At 35.7% G+C, this 16,856-nt stretch overlaps 1 protein-coding gene across 3 annotated transcripts in view; it reads left to right on the top strand.

Annotated features, from left to right (window-relative positions):
* The window catches only part of LOC128681843 (lysosome membrane protein 2-like), a 73,929-nt gene that overhangs the window by 53,711 nt on the left and 3,362 nt on the right, over positions 1 to 16,856 (top strand). For all 3 annotated transcript variants that reach the window (XM_053766070.2, XM_053766071.2, XM_053766069.2), the window contains 8 exons: positions 3,570 to 3,661; positions 4,124 to 4,287; positions 4,684 to 4,828; positions 10,522 to 10,722; positions 13,709 to 13,936; positions 14,567 to 14,681; positions 15,797 to 15,947; positions 16,687 to 16,828. In XM_053766070.2, the coding sequence (XP_053622045.1) occupies positions 3,570 to 3,661; positions 4,124 to 4,287; positions 4,684 to 4,828; positions 10,522 to 10,722; positions 13,709 to 13,936; positions 14,567 to 14,681; positions 15,797 to 15,947; positions 16,687 to 16,828 (1,238 nt within the window). The remainder of the gene's footprint in view (positions 1 to 3,569; positions 3,662 to 4,123; positions 4,288 to 4,683; positions 4,829 to 10,521; positions 10,723 to 13,708; positions 13,937 to 14,566; positions 14,682 to 15,796; positions 15,948 to 16,686; positions 16,829 to 16,856) is intronic.

Raw genomic sequence — 16,856 nt, 5'->3', positions numbered from 1 at the left:
AAGATATTATCTGGCAGATATGTCTGTAAAATTTTAATGTACTATAATAATTATTTTCATACCCGGAAATACCATTTGGAACAAATATAAAGACGTAGCGAGTTTTAGACATTTTGGACACACACCTTGATACTTAACGACCTTATGCTTAGTTGTTGAATTGGCAGACCGGAACAGGAAACTGGATGCAATGCAAAAAAACTAACATAGGTAATGGATTACATGAAATATGAATAGATTGAATAGAAGTTGAATTTTAAACTGTTTGCGGTTCCGCCCTAGAATAGAATCACTCCATATTACTCCCGTGGAGGCGAGGGACACATAGCCAAGACAGCCTCATAGGCACCAATAGTATTCCCAAGGAAGATTGGGGTCAGGCAAAATCTGGTTGTAAAATCGCAGGCGAGTCTTGAAATTTGATGGTTATTTTTACGCTGACCCCGGGCTTCGAGGCGCCACAGCCCTGAACGCAACCGGTAACATGCCGAAATGAGAGAGAGATTTGTAGGTAAGAAATTAATAAATTATAATTGTTATACAGTATGTATAACAAAGTCGTTCTCCCACTGTCTGTCTTTCCATATGTATGCTTAGATCTTTAAACCTACGCAACGGATTATAATGCGGGTTTTTTAAATAGATAGGCGATTCAAGAGGAAGGTTTAGTTGTATAATTTATTTTGGTTTTACAGTACAAAGTCGGGACTGGCCGCTAGTAATGTAATAAATAAAATTAAGTCATAAATAAAATCAAAATAAAATCTTATAAGGGTATAAATATTAAATGTTCTTCTCTTCTCTTCTCTTCATAGTCGTATTTCTCATGACTGAGGGTCGTGGTCATTACATGGAATGAAACACACGTAACAATTTTCTTGGCATTATTAATGGAGTGGTTTGCCATTGCCTTCTCCATTTCACACACAAGTTAATAATCAACAAGTGTGCAGGTTTCCTCACGATGATTTTCCTTCACCTATAATTAAATAGGTATATCATATAACAAAATCATTACACTAGTTTAATCAACTAATAACTGCGTACAAATAAGTTCATATCACTATTAGTTTAATTGTTCGAATCATAATGCCGTTATTCTTATTGTATTTGCACGTGTATGTTTGTCCTATGATCTCGGAAACTACTGGACCGATTTTTCTTATGTTTACCTTATTTGTGTCATGGAAGTACCTATTATACGGCCAATTGTTACACTTGTGTTTTTCTACACAACTAGACGTTTATCCACGGATTCGTCCGTTAAATCCCCTTGGGAACATTTATTTCTATGTGCGTATTAGAATGGTATGATAATTACTCTTTCACGAAAAATCTACCAGTTGAATTGTTATTAAATTTGGTGCAAGGGTAGAATACTTATAAATTACTGAAAATGCACGCTTCCTGTTTTATCCACAACGAAGTTATTGGGGTTCGAAATTGGCCTGAATTGCTTCGAGATAAGGGTGGTACGGCCGTGCCTTTTTTTTTGCTCGACTTGCAATAACCTGGAATCACACATAGGGTACTTTTTATCCCAAAATTCCCGCTGGAGCGACGCCCCGCGGCGCAGCTAGATATATAGCTGTATATATTTATTTTTAAGTACATGATCAAAAAGTATACAAAAACATGTTATGATTGTGATCGAGCGCTAATAAAAAATATCCTCACTATTTTTCTAAAGTTTGTTTGTTAGCTCTTCACGCTTTATCTACTCAAGCAATCTTCTTGAAATTTCTTATACATATAGTTAAGAGTACGGAGAAGAGCATTGGCTACAATTAGTTCCGGGAAAAGTATATTTCCCGTGGTGCACACACGTCGAAACCTCGAGTTAAAGCTTATTAGATATAAAACACGATGAGCCATACAAAATATATTAGATTCAAGCTGATCAGTTCTCCCTGGCAGCATCCGTTCACGAGTTGACGCATGAGTGAACTAACGCATTAACTTTTATTAGGTAACTATGTGTTTTCGGGTGGAACTTTCTTACAACGATTTTTGTACAATTTTCTTAGTTCAACCGAACCCTTGACCTATTTGGCAGGTTTCCCAAACCATGCACTCAGTAAAACTATACTCAGTCTAAATTGAATTGGCTTTTGGAAAATTCTTTAATTTTTCACACTGAAAAAATAATTTAAGTTATAAAAGAATTATATTTTTTTTAATTTAAACTTAATTTATTCTTATTTACTTACGAAATCCAAATATTGTTTGATTGACGTCTCGTTGTCTGTCACAGACCTCATCAAATTTAAAATATATAATTAAGTTAACATAAATTGATTTCCAGTTTTAAATTAGATTTTCTCCGTAAACTGGTATTTGTTACAATATCTAGGATTTAATTGAATTTTTTTTTATATTAATATTAACTATAAGAGTTAAAATTGTGTTTTATACATTATTCAGTTAGACGTCGTTTACAATTTCCGCATTTAAAACATATTTATCAATACATAAACATATTCTTTGGACTTCCTCCTGACTCATATAAAGATTTGTACTATTGCTTAAGCATAACCTTGGCACCCAAAATTGCTGAAGTATGGTTTATAAATATAATATTGACATTTTTCGTTGTTTTGTTTTTAGGGACAGCTACTTTTGTTTATTTTTTTACGGTGACAAAATCATCCTTCTCCATAATAATATTATAAATGTGAAAGAGCGTTTGTTCTCTCTCTTTCACGTCAAAACGGAGCATAGGATTGGGGCGTAGACAGGGATAACTATAGACATTGTCATGTCTTCCATTTCGCTCATACAAAAAAGAGTTCTATCCGTATTAGAAATATATCAGAAAAACGAGACAAAGCGCTAACATCTTTTGTCCCTCTCCCTTCCATCATGTGACTGGCCCAATGTGCCACTTTGTATGAGATTAGCCGGATTGGGCCGGGCAGTTGTATGGAAATATATTTTATTTGGTTACATTCGTCCGTCGTTGATAATATTATTTTTGTCTTGATTTTTGGTAAGATATTCCTAATATATTCCATAACTGAAACCAAGCTTGATTTCAATACTACACTGAAATATATCAGATAAAAAAATAAAAAATTTACGTCAATGTCCATTCGATGCACTACAATCAAATTAGTACACTTTTGTAGTATGCGCAGTCTACAAGACATGCGCCTTGCATAGAATTTCATCATTGACCAAAAAATTTAAAACCATTATGTCTAAAACACTGGCACTAAACATAATTGAGAAAAAAAAAGTGGTAGTATTCGAAATTCAAGATTCGTTTTTCATTCACACGTGTCCAGGTAAAAATAAATTTAAAAATTAAGATTTAGTCACTTCTTTTTTTGAACTGGCAATTTTTTTAATCGTCGCACAGGATTCCAAAATTTAAAATTCTTTTTTGTACATCCAGCATAATATATGATTTTAGAACACCATTACGAACTATATTAGTTTCACGTTTTTAACCGACTTTCAAAATGAAGGACATTAAAATATTAGAGCGTATATTGTTTTTATTTTTAATTTTTTTAGGAAAGTAGAAGTAGTAATTATATTAATTAAATATTTTTTTCTTGTTCCAGGTCTATTTATCCTGCTCATGCTGGGTTTCTTCGCTTTGGCAGCTGGATGCTTCATCTTGTTCCTACATCCATATGATTTCCTCTTCAGACAAGTAAGAATTAATACCAGAAAAAAATTAAGACTAGCATTTGCTCGCAGCTTCGCTCGTTTCGTTTATTTCGTGCGTCCGCTCATCACTTATTACTGTAATTATCACGTGATCTAAGCAACGTATCGCGATGAAACCTATACCAGATTTTAAATTAGAATATGCCCTATACAGCTGTGAAAACCGCATAAAATTCCATCCTAGTAGTAGTTTTTGCGTGATAACAGAACATATATACTAACAAAAAATTGTTTTGTCTTCCATTGGTCCCATAAAGATCCCCCATAATTATTTTTCCTTAATATCTCTTATGTACAGACATAGCCCACTTACAGTTTTAATATATGTATATAGATATAAATAGGATAGAGATCAACTTAAATTAACTCTCGTTTAAACAGTATTCGGTTTGACAAAAGAACATATTATTTATTATTTCTTAAATTAGACTTTGAAATTGCACAGAAAGTGGTCCTCTCCAACGGTGGTGAGATCTTCGAGATGTGGAGGAAGCCAGAGGTGGAGCTGTACTGCCGCGTGTTCCTGTTCAACGTCACCAACGCTGAGGAGTACCTGGCTGGCACTGACAGCAAGCTGAAGCTGCAGGAGGTCGGACCTTACGTCTATAGGTACAAAAAACTACATCAAAATTGCTTCAGTAGTTTTTGAGATATACGCATAACTCTTGACAGTGCCATCTAGTAACTGTGTCGATAAAATCATATCGCCGCCATCTTGTAAATGTCACAAATCAATGATCGACCGACTGTCTATCTATATAATTTAATGCAAATTAGATTTTGCCTAATATCTTAAAGACACAAATATTTTTTTCCACGTCGCTTCAGTTTCCATAACAATGCATTATTATGAGCATGACCAGATGGTGCATCCTGGATCGGCTCCTAACTAGGGAGCTCCCTAACGGTTCTTCAACGCGTCTTCAATGTAACAAGATCTCACTGACTGTAGTAAAAGCTTTTGTCAAAATTATTTTTTTTTTACAATAACACAATTTTTTTCAGAGAGGCTCTGGAACACGATATAACCGGGTTCAACCCCAACGGGACTCTGTCGGCCATCCCCCGACACCCCCTGACGTGGGTGGAAGAACTGTCTGAGGGGAATAAGGAAGATGATGTGCTTTATCTACCTCATATAGCGTTGTTGGTGAGTGATATCATAATTTATCATTTTTCATTATTTATGGGGGTGAATTTCACGAGCGTTTCGCTTCGGACGCCGCCGCGGGCTATCATTTGTGTTTATTAAATTGTACCATACACAGTAATCAATTTAATTATCCTATTTTATAAATAAGTAAAGTACTGGTACAATGTTAGTTTTATAAATGTTTAATGAAAAAAAAAATGATTCTTTATTTTAAAAAAAAAGTGCGACACCAATGAAACGCTACACGCCGTGTTCAGTCGTGAAATTCACTCATCTCAGAGCGTTTCGACCGCTGCGGCCGCGCTGTCAATACAATTTTTCAAATTTTAACAAACCCAATAATTAGTTTTACTATCCGACTTTAAAATAATCAAGCTGCAATGTCTTAATGTCTAATTTATTAATAGGATAGCTGACAAGGTCAGGGAATTATAAAAATATGTATAACCTAGTTAAAACAGATATATTTAGGATCATTACGATAATTCATAGACTGTAACAACGCAGCTGGATCTAAATACGAAGATTTAAACTTGGTTGGGAAGTCCATTTTCAAAAAGTATGAAATTATAAAAACAAATTTAACCATCATAAAAAAACAAAAATGTTGTATCAACTTTTATTAAGAAGTCATCACCATAAACGTAATATTTAATGTAGCTGTCGAACAAACATGTCTTTCTCCGCGAACATTTTAGCACGTTGTGACGTCACTGGTTCGTGTCATTTAGTGTGGAGCGTTTGGACGAGTCAAAAAGTGTGTAATTTTTTTTGTCATATCTTTGAAAGCATTGTCATTATCTCAGTAACTTTTTCACATGTGTTCCTAATAATATAAGGGCCTTCGAATAGTCGTTAAACAAAAATTGTCAATAGGCTAGTTGACAATTTTTTGTTTTTTTTTTTGATGACTTTGACATTGTTTTTGGATCATCTCTAGTAAGATTAGTTAGATAACCAGTTAATACTTTTCTATTTAAGGCCTATTTTCCTTGTTGCTTTCTGTTTTTCACAACAAATCCCATTGGTTACCATTACCAATTTCTTTCTACTTAACTGTCAATTATAATTCTATCATTTATCAATAATCTTTTCTATGTAATCTACCAAACCCGTACACACATATTACAAGTTTATGCGTTTGACGAATTAAAATACCCCAGACTTTCAATATTCATTTCTCTACAACTTTTGAACGGCTGAACGGATTTTCATGTGACACGGCTAAGAACACTAAAATTATCCAATGACCAATATTAAATTTATATTGATAAATTATGTTATTGAAAGAACACTAAAATTATCTAATGATAAACTAAACGAAAATCGGTTCATCCGTTTGGGAGCTACGATGACACAGACAGATACACAGACGGACACGTTAAACTTATAACACTCCTCTTTTTGCGTCAAGGATTAAAAATAGACTTTTTAAGAAATTACTTCCGTGTTTAATGTTTTACTTTAGAATGTATATGTTTAAAGGGATATATGATTTGTTTTTCAATAAAATTCAACAATAAATACCTACTGTGAAGACTATTTAAGTATATGTTAAGACTCGTAAGAAAAAAAATAATTTTAAATGTATTCGAGTACTTACACCGCTTAGCCTTTTCAACTCATGTTGCCCCCCATAAAGGGCATAATAAAAAAAGTTAGAATAAGTGGTTAAATTACCATTTGCCCTTTTAAACCAAGAATTTTTACTCTTTGCAACATTTTCTGGATATGTCGCAAACGGTTTCCGCGGTTTTAGCGAATGAATATACAGTTTCCTAATACTGTCGACACCTAAATCGGAAAGTTCTAGACGTTTAGAGTGAACTGTGCGCAAGAGTGGGAATCTATAGTCTAAGAATGTGATGAAAAATTTTTTTGAAATATATTTACCTATATATATATACTAGATTTTGCCCGCGGCTTCGCCCGCGTGATTTCCTACGGAAGCTGAAATGTTTCCAGGATGAATGGAACCCAATGTCCTTCTCCGTACTTCAAACTATAATTGAATGCAAATTTTCAAGAAGGTTGGTTGATTCACTTATCTACATAAAGCGAGAAGGATACGGAATACGCTATACGGAATATCTATATTATCTCTACTATTATTATAAAGAGATAATTTTTCACAAAATCACAAACGCTTATAAGCGTTTGTGATTTTGTATATTTGATGTTTGAGGCGGTTAATCTCCGAAACTACTGAACCGATTTCAAAAATTCTTTCACCATTAGAAAGGTACATTATCCAAGATAATTGTAGGTTTTATGGCGTCACACAACGAACCGAGATGAGATACTAAAAACATATATTAATCACATAGAAGCCACTGGCGAAAACTTTATTGGAATTGGAATTTTAGCTCTTGGACTAATTACTTAGCTCGACCGTCAAAACATCGCGCAAGCGCAATACACTGCGTCACGGTTTCCTGTTTGTCTCGTGTATTTTTTTCTTTTAGACTTTTCTTGCCTTTTCATTATTCATGACTAGCGACACGCCTCGGCTTCGCACAGGTGCAATAATTATGCATGTTATTCCAACTAATATTATAAATGCGAAAGTAAGTTTATTACCTCTTCACGTGTTATCTATTCAATCAATCTACTTGAATGCATACATGTAATTTAAAGTACCGAGATAGTACATTCGTCCCGGAAAAAACACCTATCTTCCCGTGGGAAATTCACTTGGGCGAAGCTACGGGCAAAAGCTAATATACATATAAACCTTTTTCATTTCGTCTATTAAAAAACCCCGTATCAAAATCCTTTTTATAGATTTAAAGATCTAAATATGTGTGACATGTAGGTATGGATGAGTTGCAACATCAAATTTGACATTGATTATTACCGGCGCGCCGCCGCTGACATTTTGACAAGATGGCGTGCTGTGCGTTTGTCTGCGCACGTTGAAGTTAACCTCAAAGATATATAGAAATAGAGATATACAAATATTTTATTGCCAAAATATAAAACACCACAACACGAAACAGACAACAAAAAAACAAAACATGCATATAACAAAACGAGAAAAACGAAATAGTGGCAAAAACAGGAAAAATATCATTACATATAAACAAAAAAATCGTGTAAAATTAAGCAGCGTAACATGTGATGGCGGTGCGACCCACCCTAAATATAAATTATAAATAACTAAATTAAACTTATAAGCTAAAAAACTTACAAATCAAATATTTACAAAAATGCCAGTCCCGGCAATTCCTCGATGTTTGATTAGATGATTCCGTCGATGTACCTAATGTGCTCAGCGGTGCGGTGTAATGGCGGTGAAGCGGTGGTGGTATATGGTTAAGCCTGTGGATCGAAAGGTCTCAGGTTCGAATCCTACTCGTGCCACATGAGTTTGTATACCAATCTGACTCCACCATGTATAGTTTTCATCGACCACCACTTGCTTCCGGTGAAGGAAAACATCGTGAGGAAACCTGCACACTGGTTGATTATTATCTTGTGTGTGAAATGCCAAGAAAGTTGTTACATCTGTTTCATTACATGTAATGACCACGACCCTCAGTCATAAGGAATACGACTATAAAGAAAGAATCTCTGGGCGATTGAATTGTGGAAAATTTAATTATTGCTTGATCCCGACCAAATATCAAGCTTAAAACATGACCTTATATTAAAATATTCTACACTCGCAAAAGAGACTGGACACGGCCGTCACAGCGTATGCATTAAAATGCATTTCGACACAATCATAATCATGTGTTAAAATTGTACTTTGCTTTACGAAATAATATAGTAATGAAGAATCGAATATCTTCGACATTTCGACACAGAAAAGTGCGTAGATTTATCGGCGTGTGGTTCCGCCCTAAAAGAGGACCATTCAGTATCCTCCCGTGGATGTCATACGAGGCGACTAAGGGACACAAAGCCATAACAGCTGATAGGCAACGATAGCATTCCCAAAGGGGGTTGACGTCAGGTGGGCCGGCGGTTGTAAAATCATAGCCAAAGAAGATAAGAGAGAGAAGTGTGGCAAAGTACTTTATAGTTTTATCGCTTCAAGCTAGCGTGTGATTCCCGCCATGTTATTCAAAACATTACTTTGAGCTGCAATATGTTTTGTCATTATCGCACTTTTCCTATTGACAAAAAGAGACAAAACGTCCTTAGCTTAAAGCACAGACTTATAAATGTATTACTGGCTTAAAGCATATTTAAACTTTTTTTATGAATAACAATATTAGAATATTACCTTTCTGTATCTACTCGTGTTAAGAAAGGCAATAAGCATTGTCAAAGTGGGTTGTGCCTAGTGTTTCCACCAATCGAATTCGTATGAAACTACAAAGGGATAAATTACAATCTTTTGCCTATCAGACAGTTCAATCATGGGGTGCCGTCTTCGAATTGAGGTTTGGAGATCAGCATACGGAAGCCCTCGCGGCTTTGGGCCGCTATTTTCAAGTTGGTCGTATCTAAGTCCGGTCCAAGCCTTTACGACATCAAACCACATTCGTCGAGGGCGGCCAGGATGTCTTTGCCAGGGATTTTGCCAGACAGTTGGTCGGTTATAAATACAAAGTAGTTAGGCTAGTTTTCACCACCGCCTATGAAAACTATACATGAGTCAAATTGGTATACAAACTCATGTAGAAAATTATATGTAGCTACTAGCTTTTGCCCACGGTTTACCCGCATGAATTTCATAATCTAGCAATTTTCAGATTTTTATTTTGAAATTTGTATTATATTCCATACAATCTTTTCAGCATTCACCCCCCCCCCCCTACTTTTGAGGATAAATTTTCAGAAAAATCTGAAACAAGTATTCATTAATTTGTTGTAAACAAACAAAATACAAATTTTCAAGTCACTTACTCGTGTTCGTTGTCTTCATCGATGTAGAACTTACATACGTTTTTCACCCCTTTCATATCCTGTCTTAGTGCTCACCTACACTTAACGTTACGCGCCGTGCGCCCGAGCGTACCCAACGAACCTCTTTTTTTCTGTCTAATTCTGTAGTTTTCGCTGTACGTTGTCTGTCAGTCAGTCATACATATAGATGAGTGAGAAATTATCTTTTTACACCACCATAACATTCAACATTGTATGATTCTAAATTTACCTCACTTAATTATTCAAAATTCCACACATAATAACCTTTTAAATGAGTCATAAAGTTGATTATCGAGTTACTATTATAACTAATTAACCTACAAGTATTCTGTGCATAAGCTAATTGCAAAATTCGCGAATATATCATAATTAAACTCAACCGAGTTAAACAGACTAAAATAATCTTAAAATTTTGAAGTTTCTGGTTTCACTTTACAACCGGGCGCCGCCAGTGGTCAGTCAACCCCCAAAAGTTTGTGATTTTCACGGAACCCTAAAAATCAGCCTGTAACACAGAGCATGTTGTAAAAAATTACATGGAATCCATTTATAGCTTTTAACTCTCGACGCAAAAAGAGCGCTGCGTACGTGGCCCCGTAACTCATCCACGGGTGAACCGATTTGGATTAGATTTTTTTGATTTGATAGTTAATTTTTAGGCATATTTGATCAAATGATAGTTAACTTTTACCGTTACGTTCTTAGATATTTTAGATCAAAATCGGTTCAGCGGTCCAAAAATTGTAGCGAAATGAACATTGAAAGTCGGGTTTTTTTGGTGATTTGTCTAACAAATAAACTTGTCTTTACAGAGCATAGCAAACGTAGTCGCTCGCCAAGGGTTCATGACCCAGTTCGGCTTAAACAACCTCATCACAATTACGAGAAGCCAGCCCTTGGCTATGATGACGGCTAAGGAGTTTATGATGGGGTACAAATCCGAGCTGATGACCTTGGGGAACACCTTCATGCCAGGTTGGATCTACTTCGATAAGCTCGGACTTATTGATAGGGTAAGTACGTGTAAAATAGCTTTTCATAGAGACTGCAAAATCAAATCAAATATAGATATCTTTAATTGCCAACAACATACAAAAGAACAACTACTTATTAAATGGTAACATTTATCATTTAGTTCTAAAATTACGCGACGTCCCGTCACCAACGGACGAACGGAAGTCCATCTCCGAAGAACTAGATAAAATCTGTATCTCAGATGATGGACGACCAGTTAGATATCAGGATAGGAAAAATCGTTGAAATGTCAGGAACATTCATTAAATACGTGTGTGCTAACTCCCGTTGATCTGTACTATTATTATAAAGGTGTAAGCGTTTGTGAGTAATCTACGAAACTACCGAACCGATTTCAAAAATTCTTTCACCATTGGAAAGTTGTCTCTGAATCTCTTCAATTCATTTATTGAACCACAAGTAAATAAATAAATAAATATATTAGGACAAATCACACAGATTGTGCTAGCCCCAAAGTAAGCTCGAGACTTGTGTTATGGGATACTAACTCAACGATATTATATTTTATAACAAATACATATACAGATAAATATCCAAGACCCGGGCCAATCAGAAAAAGATCATTTTCCATCATGACCCGACCGGGGATCGAACCCGGGACCTCTCGGTTCAAACGCTAGAACTTTACCACTGCGCCACCGAAGTCGTCGTCAGATGGCCCTTGGGTTTGGGCCTTTCGGGTATATCGTAAAATCCAACTATCCACCTAATTTATATATATATAACTAGCTGCGCCCCCGGGCTTCTCTCTCGTGGGAATTTCGGGATAAAAAGTACCCTATGTACTATTTCAGGTTATATTCTACCCGTGTACCAAATTTGATAACAATGGAATCGGTAGATTTTGTGTGACAAAGTGACAAACATACATACATCCTCACAAACTTTCGCATTTATAATATTATAGTAGGAAGGATAACAGCTAGTATCTACATTAGCTCACTGTTTATTATCAAATTCAAATTCAAATTCAAATTCAAATTCAAAATTCTTTATTCAATTTAGGATGATATGCATCACTTATTGACGTCAAAAATTACTTAAACTAAGTCTACTGCCGGCTTCCAAAGCGCAGGTGAAGAAGAAGCGGCGCAACAAACTTCACCGCAGCCTTTTCTCCAAGGACGTCAATTAACAAATATAGGTCTTTTACATATTAAAAATTAGGAGGACGAGAAATAATTAACAATAATTACATCAAAGCTAACATATTATGTTTGAACATCGTTTTAGGTCAAGTCAACATTACTGTCTAAGCTCTGAAGCAATAACTATGCCCTAAGCATAGACAAAGCATCATAGACACAGAATACTTTGCGACAATACCAAAATATATAACCTTTCATACTAACTACTCACTACACTTCGATTTTACTTATATCTAAGTCGGTTTGCATTTAAATTATTCCCGATCGATCCCAGAACTTTTCGTCTCATAATTATTTTCAATAATAAATTAAAAAGCATATGTGTCATGTATAACAAATTCATTTAAATGGATGCTTGATGAGTATTTAAAAAAAAAACATAATTTATTGCTTGTAACAGTGGGGTATGTTGATTAATTAAGAGTACCTAATACTCTCTAATGACTTTACGTAGGTGTGAACGAACTGGCATGGTCTCAATAGCTCAGTGGTCAAGAACAGCAACGCCCGGAGAGACAGAGGCGCGGGTTCAATTGATAATAAGATGAAAAAAATTCTGTAATCGAGCGGAGATTCCGGAAATGTTTCAATCTCATTATTTTCCAAAAACTAGATTGCTTACAAATGCTTAATTTTGGGCACAAGTTTTTATTATCAATTATTAGATCCAGGTAATGATTAATGATAGTCATTTTGCAAGAATAAAAATACATCTTCGTGCATTAACCCATTGATAGGTTATACCCATTGATAGGTTATACCCATTGATAGATTAAGCGCAACGTCATCAGTATTGACAAAAAGAAATATATTGATTAAAAGGGCTTTTGGCTTAGTTGCAAGATTTTACCTCAACAGAAACACAATACAAAATATTTTAATTGCCCATAAAAACTAACACAACAGAACATTTACACATGGGCCAATGGCGGGCTTATTGCTAAGCAATCTCTTCCAGCCAACCTTTGGGTAGTGACAGAGGATGACAGAAGAGGGCGGGCGCAGCATGTATTTAGTAATTTTGTAACGCAACGTCTTGGTTGAAATACATCTGTAGCTAAACTATGAGGCAAAAGACCTAGAATAACGATGACTGCTAATATAATTAGTTAGAGTAGGTACACGAGTACACGCTACTGCGCATCGCGGCCGTAAAATATTACTCTTATGTAATGGAGTTTTATGAAATAGTTGTTCGCAGTGTAACCATATTAAATTAGGTGATAGTCGGTAGTGTTGCACGTTCAAATGTGACGTTGACTGTAATCGGCGCCAATGTCGTTTAGACAAAATGGTGTATTTTCCGTTTTTCTGCGCACGTTTAAAGTAAAAGTTGACGGTGCGCACTAAGCAAATGCCGAAATACTTAATTGATGTATTATTTTGAGTTTATCCATGACAAATAATCTAAATTACAAAATAAAATATTGGTCCGATAAATTATGGACGGTGAAAATCGTGCGAACCCTTATTTCCATGACAATGAATTATTTATACGTTTCATCCTCATGGTTAGCTGAGAGAATGTCTTTATCATTAAATTCACCATATGTTTAGTGTGACTTGCACCAGTCAACTTTGACGACTTTGATTTGCGCGACGTTTAGCCAAATTGGCATTTTTCTGCACAGGTTAAAGTCACAATTGACTGATACAATCTACACCAAATGAATGATACAATCAAATTTGACGTTGACTTTAACCGGCGCGCCGCTGAAGTTCAAACAAAATACAATACATGTTATAGTTGCAACCCGCGTTAAATATGATTTCACTTCAAACAATAAAATTTATTGAATAAATATTTAATCACCAGATGTATGACTTCAATGGCGACTACGAGACGATCTACACAGGCGAGACTCAGCTCGAGTACTCGGGGCTTATCGACACCTACAAGGGCTCCAGCGACCTCCCCCACTGGGAGGGCAAACACTGCTCCAACGTGAGGAACGCCTCCGACGGCACTAAGTTCAAGGGAGGAGTAACCAGGAACGAAACAATACTGTTTTATAGGAAAAGCATGTGCCGCGCTGCTCCTTTGGTAAGTCACTATGTTTCTCTCTTTCTCTGTCTATCTCTCTTTCATCTTCGCATACTCCCGGTTTCGTTCAGGGCTGTGACGCCACGAACCTAAGCGGTAGCGAAGGGTAGGCGTAAAAAGTAAACTTAAAATTTGCATGAGTCGCTTGTGATTTTACCTTGTGATTGTTGCCTATCAGCTGCCTAGAGAGATAAATAAACTATTATAGTTTTCCATTTTCCCTTATCCCACTTTATGTGGGGTCGGTACAGGCATGTCAGTCTCCTCCACTTCTCCCTGTCTGATGTTCAGTTACTTCCTTTCTAGCCATATCCTGCCTGACGCACTCAATCCACCTCTTCTTCGGCCTGCCCCTACTTCTTTTCCCATTCAATATCAAATCCTTTCTTACAATATTATTTTCCTCCCTTCTCATAACGTGACCATAGCATCGAAGCCTATTGCTAGTAATATGGCATACATAATTTACTAATAACATTGTTTATTTTCCATCATATAGTTTGATAGTTTCTTAATTATTTTTACCGATAAATAAATGAATTGACAATAATATAATAGTAGCAATACTGTCTATGTAGCTCCTTATATAATCCATACAAACTTGTTTTGATGACAGGTCCCTCTTTACAGATCCCTGTGCAAGAAGGCGTGAAGAGCGGACTCAATGCTTATATGTACACCTTCCCTGAAAATATGCTGGACAACGGAAAATATATCGAGGAGAACAAGTGCTTCTGCAGGAAAGGTATTCCCTACTCTGTTATTTTACCTTATACAGGGTTTTTGGTATCAAAAAACCTCCTAAAGACTACTTGGCTACATCAAAACAAACAACTTTTATTCTACGACATTTCGTGATTCGTAGTTTTTTTATCATATAAAAAAATATAATCTAATTTGCGATTCTACACATCTTAACTCTATGTAATAGCCAAGCAACGCGAGACAGTACAGTAGCGTTATGTAGCGAAATCTAACATAGAATTAACGTTTTATACTACATTAAAACTAAAAAAAGGACTATTTTTGTATTTATTACGTTTAGACAAAAGTCGTAGAACAAAAGGTGTTAATCTCTGTGTACCTACCTTATGCGCCTTTGGAAGGTTATGCGTTAGATACCAGATACCCTGTACATTATTAACGGCCCGGTCCCGGCTTCGCTTGGGTAGCGCATAGATGCGAAAGTAAGTTGTTACCTCTTCACGCTTTATCTGCACAACTAATCTTCTTGAAATTTTGCATACATGTAGTTCAAAGTACCGAGAAGGACATATGATACTTATAATCCTTAGAAAATAACTCTTCCCGTGGAAAATCCACGGGCAAAAGCTAGAAAATTAAACACATAAACCTTGTACAAGAACCACACACTATTGCTGAAAACCGCACGAATATCCGTGCAGTAATTTTTATAGTTTGTCACGAACAGACAGAACAGACCAGGGGCTCGATTCTCATGCAATCGAAGTCCATTTCACCAATTTTCTCCAATTTTTTGGAAGATTTTACACGGTTTCTTGACTTATGAAAAATCACAATTGAAAGTGTTTAATTCAATGGATCGATCGATTCTTCCCATTGTAAGTTTGCTTAAAGTTAAGTTTGCTTTAAAACCTTCGAAAAAAAAATGAGAAAATTGAACTGATATGAACTTCGATTGCGTGAGAATCGGGCCTCTGCAGAGGACGGTATTTTGTAATATTTAATAAGGATTTAGTAATAACTTTTCAATTTAATAAGTAATTACTTTAAGTACGTAAAAAGTGCAGTGAAGATTTTATAACCATACGCGCATATGGGCCTTCTAAATCTAGATTGTATACTCGTATAACCCAAGTTATATTTTACAATTGCCAGGTAAATGCCTCCCAGCTGGTCTAATTGACGTCACAGACTGCTACTATGGATTCCCGATCGCCCTCTCCTACCCCCACTTCTACAAGGGAGACGATATCTTGTTCAGTAAAGTCGAGGGTCTCACGCCGAACAGAGAAGCACACGAAACTAGGTTAGTATACTTCTTTAAAAAAAGTGGTTCTACCAAACATTGATTTAACTAGATAGATACTATACTATGACTGATAAAAATTGGCATTATTTTATCTACATGCTCAATCCATGGTAATGAACAACTTTTTGTATAGAAATAACCTCGAAATCGCGAAAAAATATTCAGCTGATCCATACATTTTCCACAAGTTACGTATTTAATTTTGTATAGAACAGCAGATTTTTTTCTCGCGATTTCGAAGTTACCCACATACTAAAAGTTGTTCATAATCACGGACCGAGCATGTAGACAAAATATTGCCAATGTAGACAGGGTTACTGTTATCAAACGCAAAACCTCCTAAAGACTACTTGGGTACATTGAAACAAGCAACTTTTGTTCTACGACTTTTCGTGATTCGTAGTTTTTTTTTCGTATAAAAAAATACAATCTAATTTGCGATTCTACACATCTAATCTCATCTCTATGTCAAGCAACACGAGAAAGTACAGTTTAGCGTTATGTAGCGGAATCGAACGTAGAGTTATTATATATATATACCTTTTGTAGAAACGACATTAAAACTAAAAAAAGGGAATTTGTATTTATTACGTTTAGACAAAAGTCGTAGAACAAAAGATGTTAGTATCTATGTACCTTATGCGCCTTTGGAAGGTTATGCGTTGGATACCAGTAACCCTGTATAACTAAAGACATAATTAGTTGGACAATTTGTTCATCGATTTATCTTTTTCAGATTCTGGATCGAACCCACGTCGGGACTGCCTCTGGACGTGAGCTCCAAGATGCAGATCAATATGGCGATAGGCGACGTGTCCAAGATCAAAAACGCTGATAAATTCTCCAACATGTACCTGCCATTGCTTTGGTTCGATATTGTACGTAAACTTTGCAATTTTTACTTCT

Source organism: Plodia interpunctella, chromosome 28, assembly GCF_027563975.2.
Source record: "Plodia interpunctella isolate USDA-ARS_2022_Savannah chromosome 28, ilPloInte3.2, whole genome shotgun sequence".
Classification (NCBI taxonomy): Eukaryota; Metazoa; Arthropoda; class Insecta; order Lepidoptera; family Pyralidae; genus Plodia; species Plodia interpunctella.
This window is presented reverse-complemented; position numbering and strand designations above follow the sequence as displayed.